We start from the raw sequence: 19,299 nt of genomic DNA on the forward strand, positions 1-19,299 counted from the left end.
ATCTATAAGGATTAAGATGACTAGATTACTATTCCCTACTTGAAGACCATGCCTTCTGCATGTTTATACATCCTGCCACTTCCACCTCCAACAGGTAGTGCAGTGCTTTTGCAATATAGTATCTGTACAGTCTATGTCTGTTGCATTAAACTGAATCCTACACTAAGTGATTTCCTGGAACCACAGTTTATAGTAGAACCAATGAACTCAAGAGCCTTTTCTTTGAACTCTGTCCTAGCAAAATATGACAGAAGTTAACAGCTGCTGAAATAACGTCTTATGAAACTGATGTAGTAAATGGGACGCCTTATCCCTTGATAGAAAGAGTCTCAATGCCTCTTATTATTTTCTTCAAGATGTCAATAGTTAATCAGAGGTAGCTTTTCTGATTATCCATGAAGCCAAGAAATTAACAACTTTTCCACTGCCCATATGAACTCATGTTTCTTTTGAAGCTGCCTCCCCTCTCATTCTTGATAAATAACTTATTTTCATAAAAAGCATATAAGCAAATGATCATTGGTATCTACAATTCACAAAAATGCATTCTCGCATTTTTCTCAACAATGACTACAAAAGATGTGATATTCTCATGAGTTTTACGTTAGATCACTACATTATTTCAGGCCAGACATCTGCTACGCATGATAGTAACCTACATATTCATCAGTAAAATGGATTAACATTTAAAAATGTTTAGTATTAATGTGGGACAATGTCATCACAAAATGTGCTTTGTGGCTCTTCCTTATATTTGTACTGCCTATTTGCAAAATTATCTACCTTATTTCTCATTTTGATAAGTGTTGGCCTCACAAACCAGGCTTGATTTCCTCTTCAGCTGCAAATGTAATTTTAAAGAGAACGCCAATGAGATTACTTGCTGAATGTGTTAAACATTCATAGCTTTGCCATATGCTGTTATGGAAATTGTATTGATTTATAGCAATTTGGGTGCCACTAGACAGCACTGACTTACCTAATACCGGATCTAACTGTATTGGGAAATAATGTTTTAAATGCTTCATTTGCATCCAGACCTCTATTGAATTAAGAGGCGTATAATGTGTTTACGTACTTTTGGAGACAACTGACTTTTATTTATTAAAGATATAGTCCCTACATTTGGTGACTTCTAAAAAAATTAAGGAATATCAGGTACAAATTTATACTATAATAGCCTGGTGCTCAAGGATATAGATTCTTGAAGCCAGGCAGATTTAGGTTTGAACCCTGATTCAACCACTTAACTGCTCTATAACTTTGTTTTCTTCAATGGTAAAAAAGGAAAAATAATGGTGCCAACTGACAGGGTTGCTGTGAGGATTAAATGAGGTAATGCACATAAAGCATGAGACACATGCAAAAAGAGCAATTTTATGTAGTTTGTTCTAATATATGCTCAATAATGAGTCGTTACTATTATTTGCTCTTGTTACCTAAGCCTTTCACTTCTGTTTAAAGTTAGTGGCACTCCTCTCAGTGGTGGAGAAATGCTTGAGTATATGGGACCTGATGAGAATGTTGGAAGACAATTTAAAATTCACCATATGAGATAACAAGGTCACTACTATAGTAAATAATACCAATATAAAAAGCAAAGGTAAAAAAGCACAAAGCCACAGGATGCCCTCTTTACAATAAGGGTATAAATAACATGGCATAATTGTGTTAAATTTTTGTTTGAGATGGGGAAGTGAAGTGCTCATTTTAAGCATGCTAGGGAGGACTTACGTAAATGAATACTGTCTTTATATCCACAGAGCATTCTATCCAATTACATTCAGAGGAGGCAAGAAGCATCTTAAAAATAATTATATTTGACTGAAATAAGTGAATATATACAGAGTAATGAATATTCATATATACTGAAGTTTGTAAGAATATAAAAAAGCCAAAAGAACCTTTAGTTTTTTTTACTTTCTAAATCGACTTGGAGTGTACATTAGAATATAGATGGATTCTCTCTAGGTCAGTGTTCTCGATGGGGGGCAATTTTGCCCTCTAGGGCAGGGGTCCCCAACCCCTGGGCTGTGGACTGGTACCGGTCCATGGCCTGTTAGGAACCGGGCCGCACAGCAGGAGGTGAGCGGCGGGCGAGCAAGTGAAGCTTCATCAGCCGCTCCCCATCACTCCCCATCGCTCGCATTGCCGCCTGAACCATCCCTCACTCCCCCCCACCCCCTGCCCTGTCCGTGGAAAAACTGTCTTCCACGAAACTGGTCCCTGGTGCCAAAAAGTTTGGGGACCGCTGCTCTAGGGGATGTTTGGCAATATCTGGAGACACATTTAGATGCCACAACTTGGGATGGGGAATGCTACTGGTATCTAGTAAGTAGATTCTTAGGGATGCTGCTAAACATCCCACAATGCGTAGGACAGCCTCTACGACAAAGAATTACCTGGCACAAACGTCACTAATGCCGGGGTTAAGAAGCCCTGCTCTAGGCTAATAACCTCAGGGTCAAATGAGTTTAAAGTCACCCATACCCCACATGGATCTTGGACAGACTCTAGGGAATGGTAGGCATTTTGTCAATATGGTCAGATCTTCCCAGTCTCCTATGTTGGTTCCACACTAGTGAACCATAGGCTGAAGTGGTAATATGGAGTTCTTATTCTTATGAAAGGAATGACTGTAACTGCCAACGCTATGCAATACTATATGTTACTTCACCTACTGGGGACTTCAGCACCGAGAGTAGTTGGACTTACGTATTGAGGGGGGCCACCATCCACACTAAGCCTCTGACCATTCAAGAGACCAGAGGTTTCCTGGCTCAGGATTTCTTTAGCAGCATCAATTCCCATAGACAAACAACATATTAAGTAACAATGGCATAAACTTAAAGATGAGTTCTCAGGTAAAAAGTGTAAACACAGTCTTTGGATTTTTATTGTCTACTTCTACAGAATTGAAAATCTATCTCCTACATCAAGAAATTTCTTTTATAAGTAGTACCCTTACACAAAACCTACAGCAGCTGCTTAGAAAGCTGTAGCCATAAACATGAATAACGCCCAAAGACTGAAAGTGTATATAAAGGGCATTACTTTGAAGCTTTGGATTCTGTACTTGGTGTCATCCAGCCGCTGCTGAAGAGACTCTCTGTGAACTCTGTACTTAGAATATCTCCCGTCAATTCTGTCAGATAAACTGCGCGAACCCTGCAAAAACAACAAAGGGTCTAAACTGGTAGATGAAAGAAAAACCAGTGCTTGAAATTAAAATAAGAAAGTTTTGATACGTAGATGATTAATCATTATAGCCGTTTAGAGAGATATATAGAGGAATCATAGGTTCCCAAGGATAAAGAAGAAAACGATCACTTTGGATGCTATCATGAAAATAAAAACCGGGTCCCACATTGGTTATTAGCATTTCTTTTCACTGCTAGTCCCCAGGCCAATCTGAAATGACTTCCTTCCTTTAGTTGAAGGAAGGGAAAAAGGTTTAATTAACAGTGAGTTGTCCAAAGATGGAACTTAATGATACCATGCCACTTTGGGATGTTATATACTATCCCTTGGAATAGTACTTGGCATCAAAATATTCTCTTTGTTCAACATTCTAACTTTTAACTATTACATCACGCAGATTTTTAAACCTAAGGATAGCTCATCTGCCCTCAAAAGCATAAAAAAATTCAGGTTATAAATTAAGACAGAAAAAATTTCCAGGGCCTGCCTTCCTTCCTTTCTATTTTTCCTTCATTCTGGGGAGAGAGGATAGAACACAGCAAATAAGTCACCACCGCCAGTTATTTAGACATTTCTATTATGAATTAGGGAGAAATTAGAATAGAATTAGGGCAACTGATTTTCATATGTAAGAAAAATCACCTATGGGATTTAGTTCCCCAAATAGCCCCACAGAACTTTTTGAATGTTCAAACTGGAAGGGGTATTAGAATTCCAAATTTCTCATTTTTATTAAAAAAAAAAAAAGTTACAGCCCAGGTAAGTTAAGAATGACCTGTCCAAGGCTAGGCAATTTGTGGCAGATTGGGCTTGGAACCCAATGCTATTCCCTCTCCTCCATATCAAATATGTAATGTTTAAATGTAGGATTGTGGAGTTGAACCGCTTCTTTCAAAATAAGGGGGAAAAAATGAGACAGGCTATGACACCTTTAAATAAGAATAAAGTCAAAACCATCTAAATAAGTTGAGGTCTGTATTCATACTTAAGAGTCATAGACTACAGTATTGCCAAAAGAATATGTGAAATGCATTTTCACATATATGCTAGTGATGCTGGTGTGAGGAGGAACAACAGAGATAATATTGTTCAAGTCTCTCATATTTTATGGATGAGGAAATATTCCCTGAGATATTAAGTGATTTTGTCTGGTGCATGAGCATAGACCAGAACTTAGGTCTTTGAACTCTTGTTAACAGCGTACTGAATTTTAGAAAGTTTAGGGGTTTTGAAAAATATAATCTATGTCTAATAACCTAAAGGCTTCACGTATTTTTATTTAAGGCTATGTTTAGTTGTTGTCATTAAATTGATTACATGACCTCTTTTTAATCATACATATGGCTTTAGAGTACATACAGAATGGGTTTCAAGCTACAGGCAGTAGGGCAGAGCAGGTGGGCTTTGCTGTAAACACAGAGAAGTAGATCATAGATTTCTCTAATTTACATACCCCAAACCTCAGTTTCCTGAGCTGTAAAATGGGGGAAAATAATGCCAATCTATAGGGTGTCTCTGAAGATTTGAAGAAATGTAATGTAAAGTACTTAGCTACTGCCTGCCACATGGCAGTGTATAATACTTGCTAACGAACTCCTTTCCCTTTTAAAGGTAAAGGTTTCAATTTTAATGACTAATACTGGAAAGTACAATTCTGAATTTTGAAAAACACTGTCCCTAAAAGTTTCACTATATAGGCACCTTCCTATGTGAGTGTGCGCACATATAAGCTAGATTTGTAGATAATCACTAGCCTATAAGATGAAAAATAATAAAACATTTTTGGCAATAGTAGAGAACACAACTTTTAAACTACTCTTATGAACATTCTGTTTAATGTAGACCACTGGGGGAAAAATGAGCTGTCACTGGAGGTTAAACTTTATTTTTTTTATGCTGGTGTAAGACAGGCATTAGTTTTTCAATGGCAAACGCCACTTGTTTCTAATACCTTCTGGTGCTTGCCCTTCATTCACTTAGATAACTTCTATTAGCTAAAGAAGAAAAAACTGGAAAGGACATGGGTGTAATATATTGTCTGCTTTCCACATCGGGTCATATAAGGGTGAAAAGAAATTACATCTTCTAGAACACTGGTTTCATAATTCTTTGATAGCGATTTAGACTGCAAATATGCAATTAAATCATGAGAAAGAATTAAAACTTTAGTAAAATATACTAGAAACACTTGGCTTTATTCTATAAGTGATATTCTAGATTTCTAGATGTGTCAGCTCAACCCTAGATCCCACTCAAAAATGTTTAGTTACTGAACTAGCAAAATACACTTAATGAAATTTTAAGATAGGGTAGACCTTGAAAGTTACAGCATATCGGTACCTCTAATAAATCAACATGGCATGATCTGGTTATATTTCTTACTCACTATATCCTCAAATAATATGTTAGAGTTAAGCAGAATCTATATATAAGTTATATTTTAAAGCTAACGTGAAATAAACAGTTAAATGGCTTTCAAAGAGAAACTCTCATCTTTGTTGTTCATACAGGGTCAAGAAATTACAAATCACTAAAACTGTCCATTAACATATGCATCCCTACGGGGACATGTGCTATCTGGCCTGGACCTTGTCTGGCAGGACTGGGTGTCAGGGTTATATTTACAGTAGGTAAATCCCGACATGTAATTAACTGGCTTGATAATAAAATCCTTTGTGGATAGAGTTCTATCAATAAACAGCATTGGATATAAAATCTAAAATTCTATGTGGATCTGAATTCATATATTGTAGTACAGGGATAACCTGTGCACTACTGTACCTCTAAGACAAACAGTACTCTGGAAATTTATAATTTAAAAAAAGAAGATAATTCATAAATTAAAATTGTTTATCAAAAAAGTCATTTAATTCTTTTAAAAGAATTAAAAGGAATGTGTAATTCCTTTCAATTCTTAGGTTTTTCTAAATTATAGTTAAAGCTTTAGGGGGCCAAATGAGCTTCTGGTAATAGGGTAAAAGCCTCTATTTTCCTATATTGTGCGAATATGTAAGTTCCATTATTTTCGATGCTGGCTTCAGAAATGTCAATAAGCTCTGATAAGATTGAGTGTTAAGAGTCCCCAGTGTTTTTTGGTCTTTCCTCCCTCCCTACAATTTTCTTTGCACGTCAGGAAGATGTCAAGTGTTCTCACTCAGATAAAAATACTGAAAGAGAAAAGCCAACTCTTTCTCACTCTGAAGCCTTTGAAATCTTCTAGTAGGCTCAGTTTCTCAGGCACAGACTCCAGATGGTCTAAGGCCACTCGGGTACTCTAGAAAAGAAAACACAAGGCAAGCAAACATTATGAAAAATTGATTAATACTTTCAGAATCCAAGTACTAAAAATCAGTTGTACCATTGGTATAAGCAGTTCAAGCTGTAGATTTAGAGAGTCAAATAACAAATAGTATGTCTAAGATAAATGTATCTTTCTAAATCAGAAAAAATTTTTTCAAGAAGAATATGATATGCATTTGCAAGACTGATTTGAATATAAAGCTCCTCCTAGATAACTGCTTGCAACTGATATACTATCAAACTTTCTATAGAGAATTTCATATTAATTTACAAACCTGCTTCAGTGAACATCAGAAATAAATCATAAGGTAATACTGAGAAATAGATGAATTTGCAGTTACTTATCTATGGAGCATATTAGAGATCCTCACATGTTGCCATTATAAAGAAGAAAAGAGCTCTCAACAATAATTTTAGTTAAAACGGAAAGGAGTAGTTCTCAAAAGACTTGGAAGAAATAATCTGAAATTAAATATGTGCGACAGGGACACAAGGTCCCGTTGATTACAAATCAATAACTTCTACAGTCTTTGATTAGCTAGTCACTGATTTACACATACTGATATAACCACTAAGAGGGAATGCTCTGAAAATTATTTCAAAGCAGATGTTGAACTAAGAGGTTAGGTTATTCTAACCTTGAGACCAGAGACTATACCATATACACCTCTGTATTCTTAGTCCTGTCACAGGGTAGGCACACAGATATTAGCTTTTACATTTAAAACGAATTGTAATTATTCAATGAAATAAAAAATAAACCCTAGGGCTGCGCATGGGAAGAAAGTGTCCTGCAAGAACCTGGACGTAAGTTTGCACAGAGCTGTCAAGAAGTTAGTGACCACCCACTATTCCACGTACTCCCCTACATCTCCCACGTGAACGGTTCTGCACAATAGATTATGAATGAAAGTGACATGTGTCACTTCTGGACTGAGACAGTTAAGAGTCTGTGTGTTCCCTTTTCCACCTCAGACCCTGCCATAAGGACCCTGGAGGCCACATATTCCGGATGGCAGAGCTACAGGATAGAGGAGAGCCGCCCACCATATTGGACTTAATGTGAGTGAAAAATCAACTTTTATGGTGCTAAGCCATAAGATTTCATGGTTTGTTAGCTACCAATGCATAGCATAGAATTTATTACAAATAATACCTGAGAATTATGTAATTTAATAATAGGCTAATCAGATGGTCAAATGGCTTTTTTTCTTTTCTTTTTTTTTGGGGTGGGGGGAGGAGGCCCCAAATTATATGTGCGTCAGGGTTTTTTTCTCAGGGGAGTTCAATTTTTTTGGAACTAGCCTGGGTTAGGAACTGGTGTTCTCATCATCTGGTATACTCACTTTCATCTACTCTTCCTATCCCTCTCTCACCCTGATGCTGTTCTCTGTCTTCACCTCCCATCCAGAGCTTCTCCAGAGCATAGCCTTACATCTCCTGCAGGGTTTGTGGAGGAGCAGGGATGGAGACACAGTGGAGGGTCTAACTCTTCCCTGAAGACACTTTCAATGTACTCATTTCCACCCTCTCCTTCTGCAATAAAAGGGTACCACTAGCTCAAAAGCCTTTCAGAAATTCTACAGGGTGAATAAAATTTGCTTTCCATAGCTATCCCCTTGACAGGCATTTGGGTTTCACCTCTGTTATGAGGCATTTTACCCTTCTTCTTTCGATGTTCTTTGACTTGGCATTATAGTTGTCTTCTAGTTGTCAACATGTAAACCACTGTTTCTATCTCTTCATATTTGTATTCTTCTAATGTGATTTTTGAGAGAGTAGTAGAAACATCCTTACTTTGGCCATTTTGAAATTGGAAGTTGTACATGCTGTTTCTTCACATTCATAACTTTTCAAGTTCCACTTAAACTTCCTTTTCGAGTTCCATTTAAAAGACTTAGTATTTTGTTCCTTCCAAGTAGTTTGTTCCTTCCGCTTAACACTTACACTGTTAGTCTTTTTTGTGGCATGTGCTCAACTCAAACTGCCATGCATTTTAAATAGCTTTATTTAATTATTTCATGAATAGGAAAGATTAATCAAAATAACATGTTTCTTAGAGACAGACTCACAGACATAGAGAACAGGCTTGTGGTTGCTGGGGATTGGGGGTATGGGGTGGGGGGTGGAGAGGGATGGACTGGGAAGTTGGGGTCAGTAGTTGCAAACTATTTATACATAGAATGGATAAACAACAAGGTCCTACTGTATAGCACAGGGAACTATATATTCAATATCCTGAGATAGACCATAATGAAAAAGAATATAAAAAAGAATGTGTATATATACATATAACTGAGTCACTGCTATACAGCAGAAATTAACACAACATTGTAAATCAACTATACCGCAATTAAAAAAATGGCATGTTTCTTAACATAGGCCCTAATGTGTAGATTTAGGAGAACTAGTAGTTTTAGTCACCATATATGCTATATTCATTTAAATAGTAAAATTATAGCTTTCCTCAAGAATTATATTGGCCCTTGAATAGTAAAATCCAAATCAATGCCATGGTGATTTTAAAGCAAAATTTTATGCATTGGATAAAATCTTCTTCATAAACAATGGTTTCGGTACAACTTGTAGTTTTAAAACTTTATTTCCTTTTTTTCCATCCCATAATTTTTTTCATTCAAAAGTGACCCTCTGAATCTGGGTTAAATATGTTATACTCATTTTGATCTTAAAATAAGCAAATGATCTCTTTCCCTACTGTAAAGCTAGCAGGTTATGCAAATATTTTTGCTTAAAATTTTCAATCAATCAGGTGATGCATTAAAAAGGTTTTTTCCTAGCATGTTTACACATACTGGTTTATTCTATTTGATTATGTTTTGGGGGTACATATTCAAATGGCTACTTTTTTTTGAGTAAACCTTCAACCTTAAAAATTTGCTTGGCTTCTTCTTTCTTAACCGGTTATTTTTCTACTTCCCTCCCCTAACCCCCCACGTCTCCATTAACATCTTTATACTTTCTCTTCATCTATTGTAGTTGTGATTATTTTATATTCCATTTATGGATTGTTTCTCAATATCTTGCTCAATATCAGAAATCCTATGTGGTACACATGTCCTTCTCTTCATCCTTATATTCTAGTCAGTTAAGTAACACCAAATGTATATCTAGATACCACAAAAAGATCCATAAGACGTAGATGGCACACTTTCTCTTCTGCAGGAACTTTTAATTTACTGGAGGGAGAATATGCATATGTAAAAGATGTAAGAATTATACAAAGAAAAAAGTTAATTGCATTTATTTTAAGGAAATTACATGTACAGATGCTGAGATTTCTAAGGCATCTGCAACAATAAGACATAAAGTAATGAAGATAATGAGTCCAGGCCTGCAGTCACCTCAGGTCTCATAATTTCATGATTAAGTGGTATTTGGGGAGTACATTTATTTTCTGGCCTTCTCTCCCTCTATATGCATGTTAGTGTGCTTAAACCTACCACGTTGTCATATAGACTTAAAAGTATGCATATGCACGTTCAAACTCCGTTTTTTGTTTTTTAATGTGAGACTGGCTGGGATTCTGTGCTTAGGAGTCTTGTCACATTACGTGGCATTTCAAGTTCACTTTTCTCCGAAAGCTAACTGTGCTAGAGAGACAAGAACTAATGGCAGATGGGAAGTCTAAATAGGGAACTTGCTTGGATTTTAAAGGTGCCGTGAGGACCTATAGCATGCCAGTTCCTAGGGCAAAATATCTCATGCAGAGTCAGGGAAACTTTTTATTTTTTAAGTTGATTAATTACTTCTGCCTTACATGGTTGAATGCATTAAAGGGCACATATAAGTCTCCACTGGTAGAATTAAGGGAACAATTTCTCAAGTTTATGAATAATGGCACCAGGAAATGACAGGTGCTTAACCTGTCTTTAATTTTCTTAAATCAATTTTCTAGAAGAACTAAATTGGACATTCACATGGGGGTTTAAAGAGTGTTTCTCTTTTGAAAATGTTACAAGATAATAAATTTCATATCTAATTTGAAAACAGAGAAATTCACAATTAAGACTCTGTTTCATAAAGAACTGATACAATACACTGTTTATACTACTTGCTTTATCTCAGAGGCTTAAGGAGCTGGACTTCCACTGGCCTAGGAAGCAAATGATCAATTACTCCTAATCCTGTTTAGTAGGATAATGAAAGACTAACTATAAAAATGTAATTCAGGGCTTTCCTGGTGGCGCAGTGGTTGAGAATCTGCCTGCCAATGCAGGGGACACGGGTTCGAGCCCTGGTCTGGGAAGATCCCACATGCCGCGGAGCAACTGGGCCCGTGAGCCACAATTGCTGAGCCTGCGCATCTGGAGCCTGTGCTCCGCAACAAGAGAGGCCGCGATGGTGAGAGGCCCGCGCACCGTGATGAAGAGTGGTCCCCGCTTGCCGCAACTAGAGAAAGCCCTCGCACAGAAATGAAGACCCAACACAGCCAAAAAAAAAAAAACAAAAAAACTCACATTATTTAAAAAAAAAATGTAATTCAATTTTGAATACAATTCTTAATCCTCATTCCACTGTATAATGTAGATACTAAGGTTATCCCCATTTTACAGATGAGACAACCGAGGACCAAAGCGTAAATGACTTCCTCACAGTCATGTGGTGGCAAAACTGGTATGCAAATCCAAGCAGTCTGAATGCAGAAATGTCAGTGTTATTATATAAATATTTTCATGGCAAATCACCAATTGAAAAGGACAGCAACCAGCGGGTGTAATAGCGCCTGCTTTAGGTAAATTACTAATCCCTTGTTAGCTATCAACTCTCAGCAGCTAGAACTTTGAAGATATGTCCTTGATGAGCTTGCTTCTGGAAAAAGAAGTCTTAAGGAAGAATTCCAGGAAGAATTTCATCTTGCCAGTGCTGAAGGGTCTGTGCTCAAGACCATGCATCCAATATATACACACACACAAGGGGTCAGGACAGTCTTTCTGTTGATTAGAGGACATTAGGTATGAGATTGAGTTTTATGATACTAATACCCCCTTTTCTTTTTTTGTAACATTTAGCACTAGGATAGCACACTATCTTGTCCACAAGAGGTGCTTCAACAAATGTTGGCCACATAAAGACAAAGGCAGAGTTACCGTGTTCTAATCAACCCACTGAATCTTGGCCTCTGTATTAAGAACCTAGAAGCAAAAGTTTGCTATTTCATTTATTTTCTCTAGACTAAGGGCAAGATCCAGTGGCAGAAACAACAGTGAAATTCAGAAATCCTGTCTGTTAGGACTTACGGCTTTTGTACCTACAGCAGGCGTGTTTAGATATCTGTTGGAAGGGGCAATGAATCAGCTGGCAATTTTACTATTCCAAAATCTTCAACACACACCAAACTGCTATGGGGTTGAACAGTTTGTACTGGTCCACAGTATATTTTTCTTTAGGTGTTCCTTTGCTTCAGACTTGAGGGAAATTGAATAATGTAGTATGACAACATAAGTAGCAGCTATTAGGAATTAGAAGGGGCTTCACTGCAATTCTTAGATTCCTGTCTCCTGTAGAGAAAGCTTACGAAACAGAATATACTTTTCTTTGTAAAAATGTACATGTTTATTTTCTTATTAACATATAACAGCCACCATTTTCTTACAGTGCTATTGAAATCATATGTTTTGAGGTTTGGATGATAAATCAAGGATATGGTGTCTATATTTTTATTTTAAAAATATGTGCATTTTTGGCACTATATAGATATTAAATACATGAGGTTATGAAGCAGTTTATTTGGGTTCAAAAATGCAATTCCATTTCATTTGGAAAGAGATCCACTTCAAAACTTTTTTGACAAATGGCTGAAAGATGGTAAAAAGGACCTGAGTAAACAAGTTTGAAGGAGAGGAAGAGTGAGATCATGAAAAAGAGAGACTGTCTGCCTTTTCACTTGAGGTGACTAGATCCAGCACAGCTATATTGGCTTCACAGGGTCCTCTTTTCATCCAAACTGTATAAGACACTTGCTGGAACCAAGTGGAAAAGTAGCAGAGACTGGGCTGGCAAAGTCATTTCGTAGACACACATCCTTCAAAGAGCCTCAGAGCTCAAAGTTGTGTGGATTTCTTGGAATATCAGAGGAGTCCTCTATTTCTAGATTGTGTACTGTTGATACTGAGCAGGACCCTGTGGGGCTCCTGGGCACAAAAGCCTTTCTGTGTCCCCCACTTCTTGATAACAGGAAATAGGCTTCATTCAGCCTCCATGACCTTCCCTGAGTTCCAGTGAGAAGGTTCAAACAGTTGCTAATTAGGGAAGGGAGGGTATGTGGAGACAAGGGAGGAACAGTCAAGAGAAACAAAAATGCAGCCTCGGGGCAGGGTCCTGGTTCCCCATTAAGGGATATACCTATATAACAATATCTGTGCTGTTCTGCAGATACTGAAAGCCCCACAAGGTGGGAGAAATTAATGGTATGCTGCCCTCAAGCAGGCAGACCCCAGACGGGTTGGAACCAGAAGGCTGATGATGCTGACTCCCACTTACCTCACCACCAACCAATCAGAAGAGTGTCTGCGAGCTGATCACACCCTCTCTGAACCATTACCATGAAACTTCTCACTATCGCCTCCATGTTGAGACACACAGTTTTTGAGGCACAAACCCGCTGTGGCCCCTTTGCCTGGCAAAGCAGTAAAGCTGTTCTTTTCTACTTCACCCAAAGAAGATTGTCTCCAAGATTTAATTTGGTGTCAGGGTACAGAGGCCGGATTTGGCTTCACTTTAAGAGAGTTTTAAAAATCAGACACCCACTTAGAAGTGTTTACATGTGTCTCAGGGTAAGAGGGTACATAAGGCTTGTTAAAAAGACAAACAAAAAAAAACAGCAGTTAATGTGGCAACATGGCATCAGTGACTCTATTTGATCTAAAATCCAGAACTTTTGTCAACAACAAATTCTATGTGTCTTCATATAATACCATTCTAATCAAACGTGGTAGAAGATCTCCTTTAAAAAGCACAAATTTATGAAATTTGAGAATAGGTAGAATAGCTTCACTAGAAAATTTGAATAAAGAAGGCTTTCTAGGTATTTTCCAACTCTCGTTCACAGTCATTTTTTTCAGTGAAGAACTATAAAAAACCTACAGAATCTGTCATTCCAGATTATTGCTTTCTTGTTTCTAGACATAACCAAATTATGAATTATAGTCAACCCATGATCTTATTATTACCTTAATTTGGGGATTTTTTTTCCAATAAGAGAACACCAAGAATGAGTTGAAGGAGAAAGGAAGACAGAAGGAATAAAGAAACATCTCTCTTCCCCTTGAGATCCCCTCTTTAAATATTTTTCCTGATATAAAGGAAAAATAACACACAAAGAATAATGAGGACTAGTTTAGTGTTCTCTGTATGCTAGATAACGAATTGGGCCCTTACAACCAGTCTATAAGGAGGAGGGTCTTGAGATCCACACTTTAATTTCTGTGAAATCATTTCATTTCTTAAAATTGAAAACTAAATGTACTCAACAAAGGAAAGAAATTTTAAGAACTTTTGCCCCCAAAATCTGATTGCATGTTAATAATGGGCAAACAGTATAAGCAAGTGTTTGCTGAAAGAGAGAGTTTAGCAATTTCTGCTTAAGGTGGCAGATAAAGAAACTATGTTTGTGGGATTGACTGGTCCCAGTCACGTGTTTCAAGCTGGCTGATGGAGGACAGTGTTGAGGTGGAAGGGATGCTGAACCAGAAGACAGCCTATCTCATTTGTGGAGATGCACAGTTCCAGCAACGTTAATTGTATTTTGTGGTTTGGGGAGTATCACTTTCCCCTGCCCTTCTAAGCTTCAGTCTTTTATTTGCAAAATGGGGATAACTAATGATGGTCTTTATTATCCCATACTCATAGAGTAACTGTGATTATAGAGTAAGAGTGAATGTGAAAGTACATCGAAAACTGTCAAGTACTTTCTAAATAGTATTAAAAAAAAAAAAACTGATTCTGTGAAGGACTGTCAGCTCAAGAATTCTCAAATGGAGAAAAGGAGGTCAGTGACAATCTAAATTTTACAATCTAAAATTACTAATAAAAATTAGTCAACAGAGTACAAAGCAGAAACAAGGCAAACTTAATTAAAACTATATCCAATATTTAGAAATACATTACTGTTCTACAGACATCATCCAACACATAAAAGTAATAGAATTGTAATGGCACACAAATTGCTTTTGTACATACTGTGCCCTCGGTGGAGAATGTTCCCTGCAGTCTCCTTATCTGGTTAAAACTTTTCCCCCCAACATTAGGAGCATTTTCAAGCATACAGGAAATCTGAAAGAAATTTACGGAGATCACACAAATACCCACCACCTAAATTCTACTCTTAACATTTTGTTATATTTGCTTTATCACATATTTATCTATCCATCCCCACGTCTATCCATTAACCCAACTTATTTTTTGGATGCATTACAAAGTAAACTGTGTACATTAGTACACTTTACCCTAAAGACTTCAGTATGCATACCATTAATTCCACTTGAATATGTTTAATGTAAAATTTACATTAATTTGTAATGAAATGTATAAATCTTAAGTGAACTGGTTAATTTTTATTATCTTTCATCACTTCCTCAGGGAAGGCACCCATGCCTTCACTGATTTCTGTCAAATAAGCTCTCAGTTAAGTCATGAGCCTTTCCTTTGCAACAAGTACTGGAGTACTAGTGTTACATGTATTTGTGCGGTTATTTAATAAACGCTTGTGTTGACACTGGGCAGCAAGCATCCTCCGGGTGGGGAATGTCTGTCTTTGCCCCCCACTGTACCCACAGGCCACCTAGTGCTTCCACAGAAAAGGTATTCAATAACTGCTTCTTGAGTGAACGAATGCATCTTACTCAATGCACGGGAGGGATTTACCCATTTATTCAATCTGCAAGCACTTACTAAACACCTACTCTATAGCAGACACTGTTCTACAGGTGAGCCGAGGGAGAGCCCAAGATGAGGGTGAAGATGCCTATGGTAAGATCTTACAGAGCCTTTAGGCCACAGTGAAGTAAGTGTGTTTAATTCTGAATGAGACAGAAGGTCTTCTGAGGGTTTTCAGCAGAGGAGTGACATGCTCTAAAAGGCACCTCTGATGCTGTTTGCAGACTGCTGGCCCCTGAGCCCCAAGCAAGGGAAGAATTGGTGGAGTTTGGGAGTATTTTGAGAAGGGCGCAAGGCGTCTCACTCCCAGGTTGGGGACCTGCTGAGCAGTGGAAACTCTGAGACCCACGTCAGGGGTGCCATCTGGGTGGAGTTCCCTGAGAAATTTATTGGGAGAATGTACTGAATCCCCAGAAGGGCAATGGTGCCACACCTGAAGCTCCTGATTTACCCCAAATACTCTTACATCTCAAGAATAGGCATTCTGACCATAAACTTCTGAAAATGTCTTAAATGTCCACAAAATAGTTTCTCTAATAATGATAGATTATTTAGATTATTCAGATAATATTTTTATTTGTGGTAGCCTTCTGTTTAAGGACATCAAGATATATTTGAGGCAGCAAGGTACAGTGGGAAAGCTCACTGAGTAGCAATCAGGAGATAAAAAGTTATATCTCAGGTTTGCCATTACCAGTTATATGAACCTGGGAAAATCATTTAACCCATAGATCTCAGTTTCCAAATCAGGAAAATGGGAAAGAAGGATCTAAAAATCTCTAAGAGACCTTCTGTCTCTAGATTTAGTCTGCTGTAGCTTTAACTTCTTCCCATAGTAGGTTGGGAGCTTGAAAGGTTGGAAAGGGTAAGAAAAATGGCTTTCTATAAAGAGAAAGTAAAATAAGGAGAAAACCACTTAGGGATTACTATTTACCCAAGAACACCTGTGGGGTGGAAAAACCTTCATTCTTCTGTGGCAGAAAGCAAAGCTAATGATTGCATAAGGAAAACAGGAAGAAAGATATTTCTGTCATCTTGGGTATTTGCCCTATCAAATTACTAACTCCAAATATTTGTCATTTTGTATTTTTAGAACAGATACTTCCAAAAGCAGGCAAAGAACTTGCTTTTCATTATTTTTTTCATTTTATAACTGTCCTAATTAAAAAAAATTAAAACAGAAAAAAGATTTTACAGTTTTGCCCTCATCTAGATGCTGCTAATTAGCTTCTGGTTCTATTACCATAAATGTTATTCCATATTTTTGCTTCTGTCAAAGTTTCTGTGCCGTCATGACTTTGCACACTGTGGACCAAACAAATGTTGCTGCCATTCTGGTAAACAACAAATGTAGCCTGCCCGCAATCCATCAGCCAATGCAGCCGCCTCCAGTGATGTGCCCTGAGGGGAATTCAGGATGGAGATAAACAGGATACTGGCCCTAGATAGTGAAGATGCATATCTAAGCAATAATTTCAATGAACCTGGACTCATTCATCTTCCCATACATAGAAAAACACTAAAATCATTAACTTGAGATGTCTGTTTTTTGTGATTAGCAGCAATCTTTCCATGTTTGACTTTTTCTTTTTTTTTTTCCCAGCAAAAACTCCTATATATCTTGGCTCCTTCCTTACCTCTTTGAAACAGTTCCCCAGAGCTATCTGAGAGGCTATATCCTGATTATATAGTCCTCAGTAAGATTACCAAAGAAAACATAATTCTCGACTTTTAGGTTGTGCTTTTTTGTTTGTTTGTTTGTTTTGTTTGTTTTTTTTCAGTCGACAACATGAAGGCCCATCTGTCTGGAATATCCTCTACATGCTGCTTAAATTAGCCCACTGATTGTCCCTCTGCAAGACTTGGCTTGGTTACTACCTCCTCTAACATGGCAGTTAAAAGCATGGCCTCTTGAGTGGTCCGAGTTGAAACCCTGGTTTAGTTTCCTACTGGCCATGTGTGCCTACGGAAGTTCCTGATCCTCTGCACTGGGACTCAGTTTCTTCACCTATAAACAGGAATGATAATAACACCCATAGCGTAGAACTATTTTAAGGATCAAATATATTAACATATGTAAAGTACTCAGAATGGGGAAGGGCACTAGTAAGCACTCAATAAACACTAGCTATTGTTATAACGATAATACTAGTTATTACTCTGTGAACATCTCTCCTAAAGTGTGTGTTGGGTACCCATCCTCAGTGCTTCCCATGCACACACATGCCTCCTATCACCTGTCTAATTGCTTCCTGTCTATTTGTCCCTTTCAGTAGACAGCAAATTTCTTAAAGGCAGGACTATATTCTTCCTTAATTTCCAGGGCTGAGTACTTGCTATTATACACAATAGATTTTAGTTTTATGGGGGGAAAAAAAAACAACAAAAAACCTTCTCAACACGAAGATCAATAAATATTCATTTAGAACTTATAAATGCTGTAGAAACATACATGTAGCACACATTATTTTCTAAAAGTACAATTTAAAACCTGACAGTGGTTTTTGAGGGACAGTGAATGTTTTTAAACACTCAAAATTAAATAAATAAATAAACAAATGGAAGAAAATGAGGGACAGTAAAGTTGAGTTGAATGGTCCAGGCAGAGTAAAAGTGAGGAAGATGAGAATAAAATCTTTTGTGGACCTAATAAGGTCCTAATAAGGAAATGTGGGATGTGAACAGCAAACTGTCTCCTGTGGATGAGCTGACAGGGGCTTAGCCACTTGAGGCCACGATGACACTGGTCACAGGGCAGATACTGAGCAATGCTAATCACTTCCCTGAATACTGCAAATCCCTTGCCCCAAGCCCTCAAGATATGCGAAAGTAGGCAATCACATTTGCCTCTTCCATATTTAACATGGAACAGAGGGTCCTGATATGGAACACTGATAAGGAATGATAATTGTTCTGGCTGAGGTAGGGTCCAGGCTAATTTACTTAAAAGCTCCTCGGTGAGGTGAACATAATTAATCTTCTCTGTTCTCAAAGTAAAGGGTTATTTTCTTTTAAAGAGTTGTCCTGCGTTCTAAAAAAGAACGACAAAACAAATTAATCATTTTCCATTACTCTGCACACAGCACTTGGATGCTGAGACAGCATGTGAACAGTTAATCCGCCTATATGGATGAGCTTCTGGTGACAGGCAGATCAGATCTAAATAGAAATCAGGCAAGGTATTTTATTTTTATCATTGTGGCTTTGAGACTTAATTCAAAAATAACTGAGACCAACTCTGACTATACTTTTAAAGTTTGCTTTCATAATTAATCCTTTTTTGAACACTTAGAAACACTCTTTTGGATCCTGTACAAAGCATTTCCCTGGCCGACTGCTGCCAAAGCAGACAGAAGCAGAGACTATCTAGAATCCTTCAAAACTATTGAAAATTCAACTGAACTATCTCTTAAGGCCATACTTAGTTCAAAGTACCAGTAATTTGAAGTTATAGCAATACATTTTGGAAGACAGCCCACCTAAACAAGTAATGTTAAAGGTGAATTCTAAGTATGTTTGAGAGGCTCTGTTAAGGTATGTCCTGAATGGCTGAACAGAAGGGCAAGAGAGGATAGATGAAGTATATGTGAGCAAAAGTATATATTTTTAAATAAATTCATCTAGTTTCTGAATTTGCAAGCCCTGGCTGAGAAAGATGGACCATGAAAGCCACTGGGCATTATACAACTGACAATATTATTTGATGAGCAAATTCATCTGACATTTGCCACAAACAATCGTCTTCCTGAAACTTCAATTGCTAGAAAGGTTTTTTTCTTTTTTCCAAATGAAAGCCATGTATTCATTCACTGACAACATGAAGCTTTGTGGCCTGGTGGTTAGTATGAAAAGGAGTTGGTTTTGCCAAAACAATTTGAAATTTTGAACTTAGTCTCCCTTCCC

General features: G+C 37.5%; 1 protein-coding gene across 2 annotated transcripts in view; it reads right to left on the reverse strand.

Annotated features, from left to right (window-relative positions):
* CEP128 (centrosomal protein 128) overlaps positions 1-19,299 on the reverse strand; it is a 435,146-nt gene that overhangs the window by 17,014 nt on the left and 398,833 nt on the right. For both annotated transcript variants that reach the window (XM_036844970.1, XM_036844969.1), the window contains 2 exons: positions 6,398-6,475; positions 3,055-3,168 (listed from right to left, as the gene is read on the reverse strand). In XM_036844970.1, the coding sequence (XP_036700865.1) occupies positions 3,055-3,168; positions 6,398-6,475 (192 nt within the window). The remainder of the gene's footprint in view (positions 1-3,054; positions 3,169-6,397; positions 6,476-19,299) is intronic.

This window comes from Balaenoptera musculus, chromosome 2, assembly GCF_009873245.2.
Source record: "Balaenoptera musculus isolate JJ_BM4_2016_0621 chromosome 2, mBalMus1.pri.v3, whole genome shotgun sequence".
NCBI classification, from domain to species: Eukaryota; Metazoa; Chordata; class Mammalia; order Artiodactyla; family Balaenopteridae; genus Balaenoptera; species Balaenoptera musculus.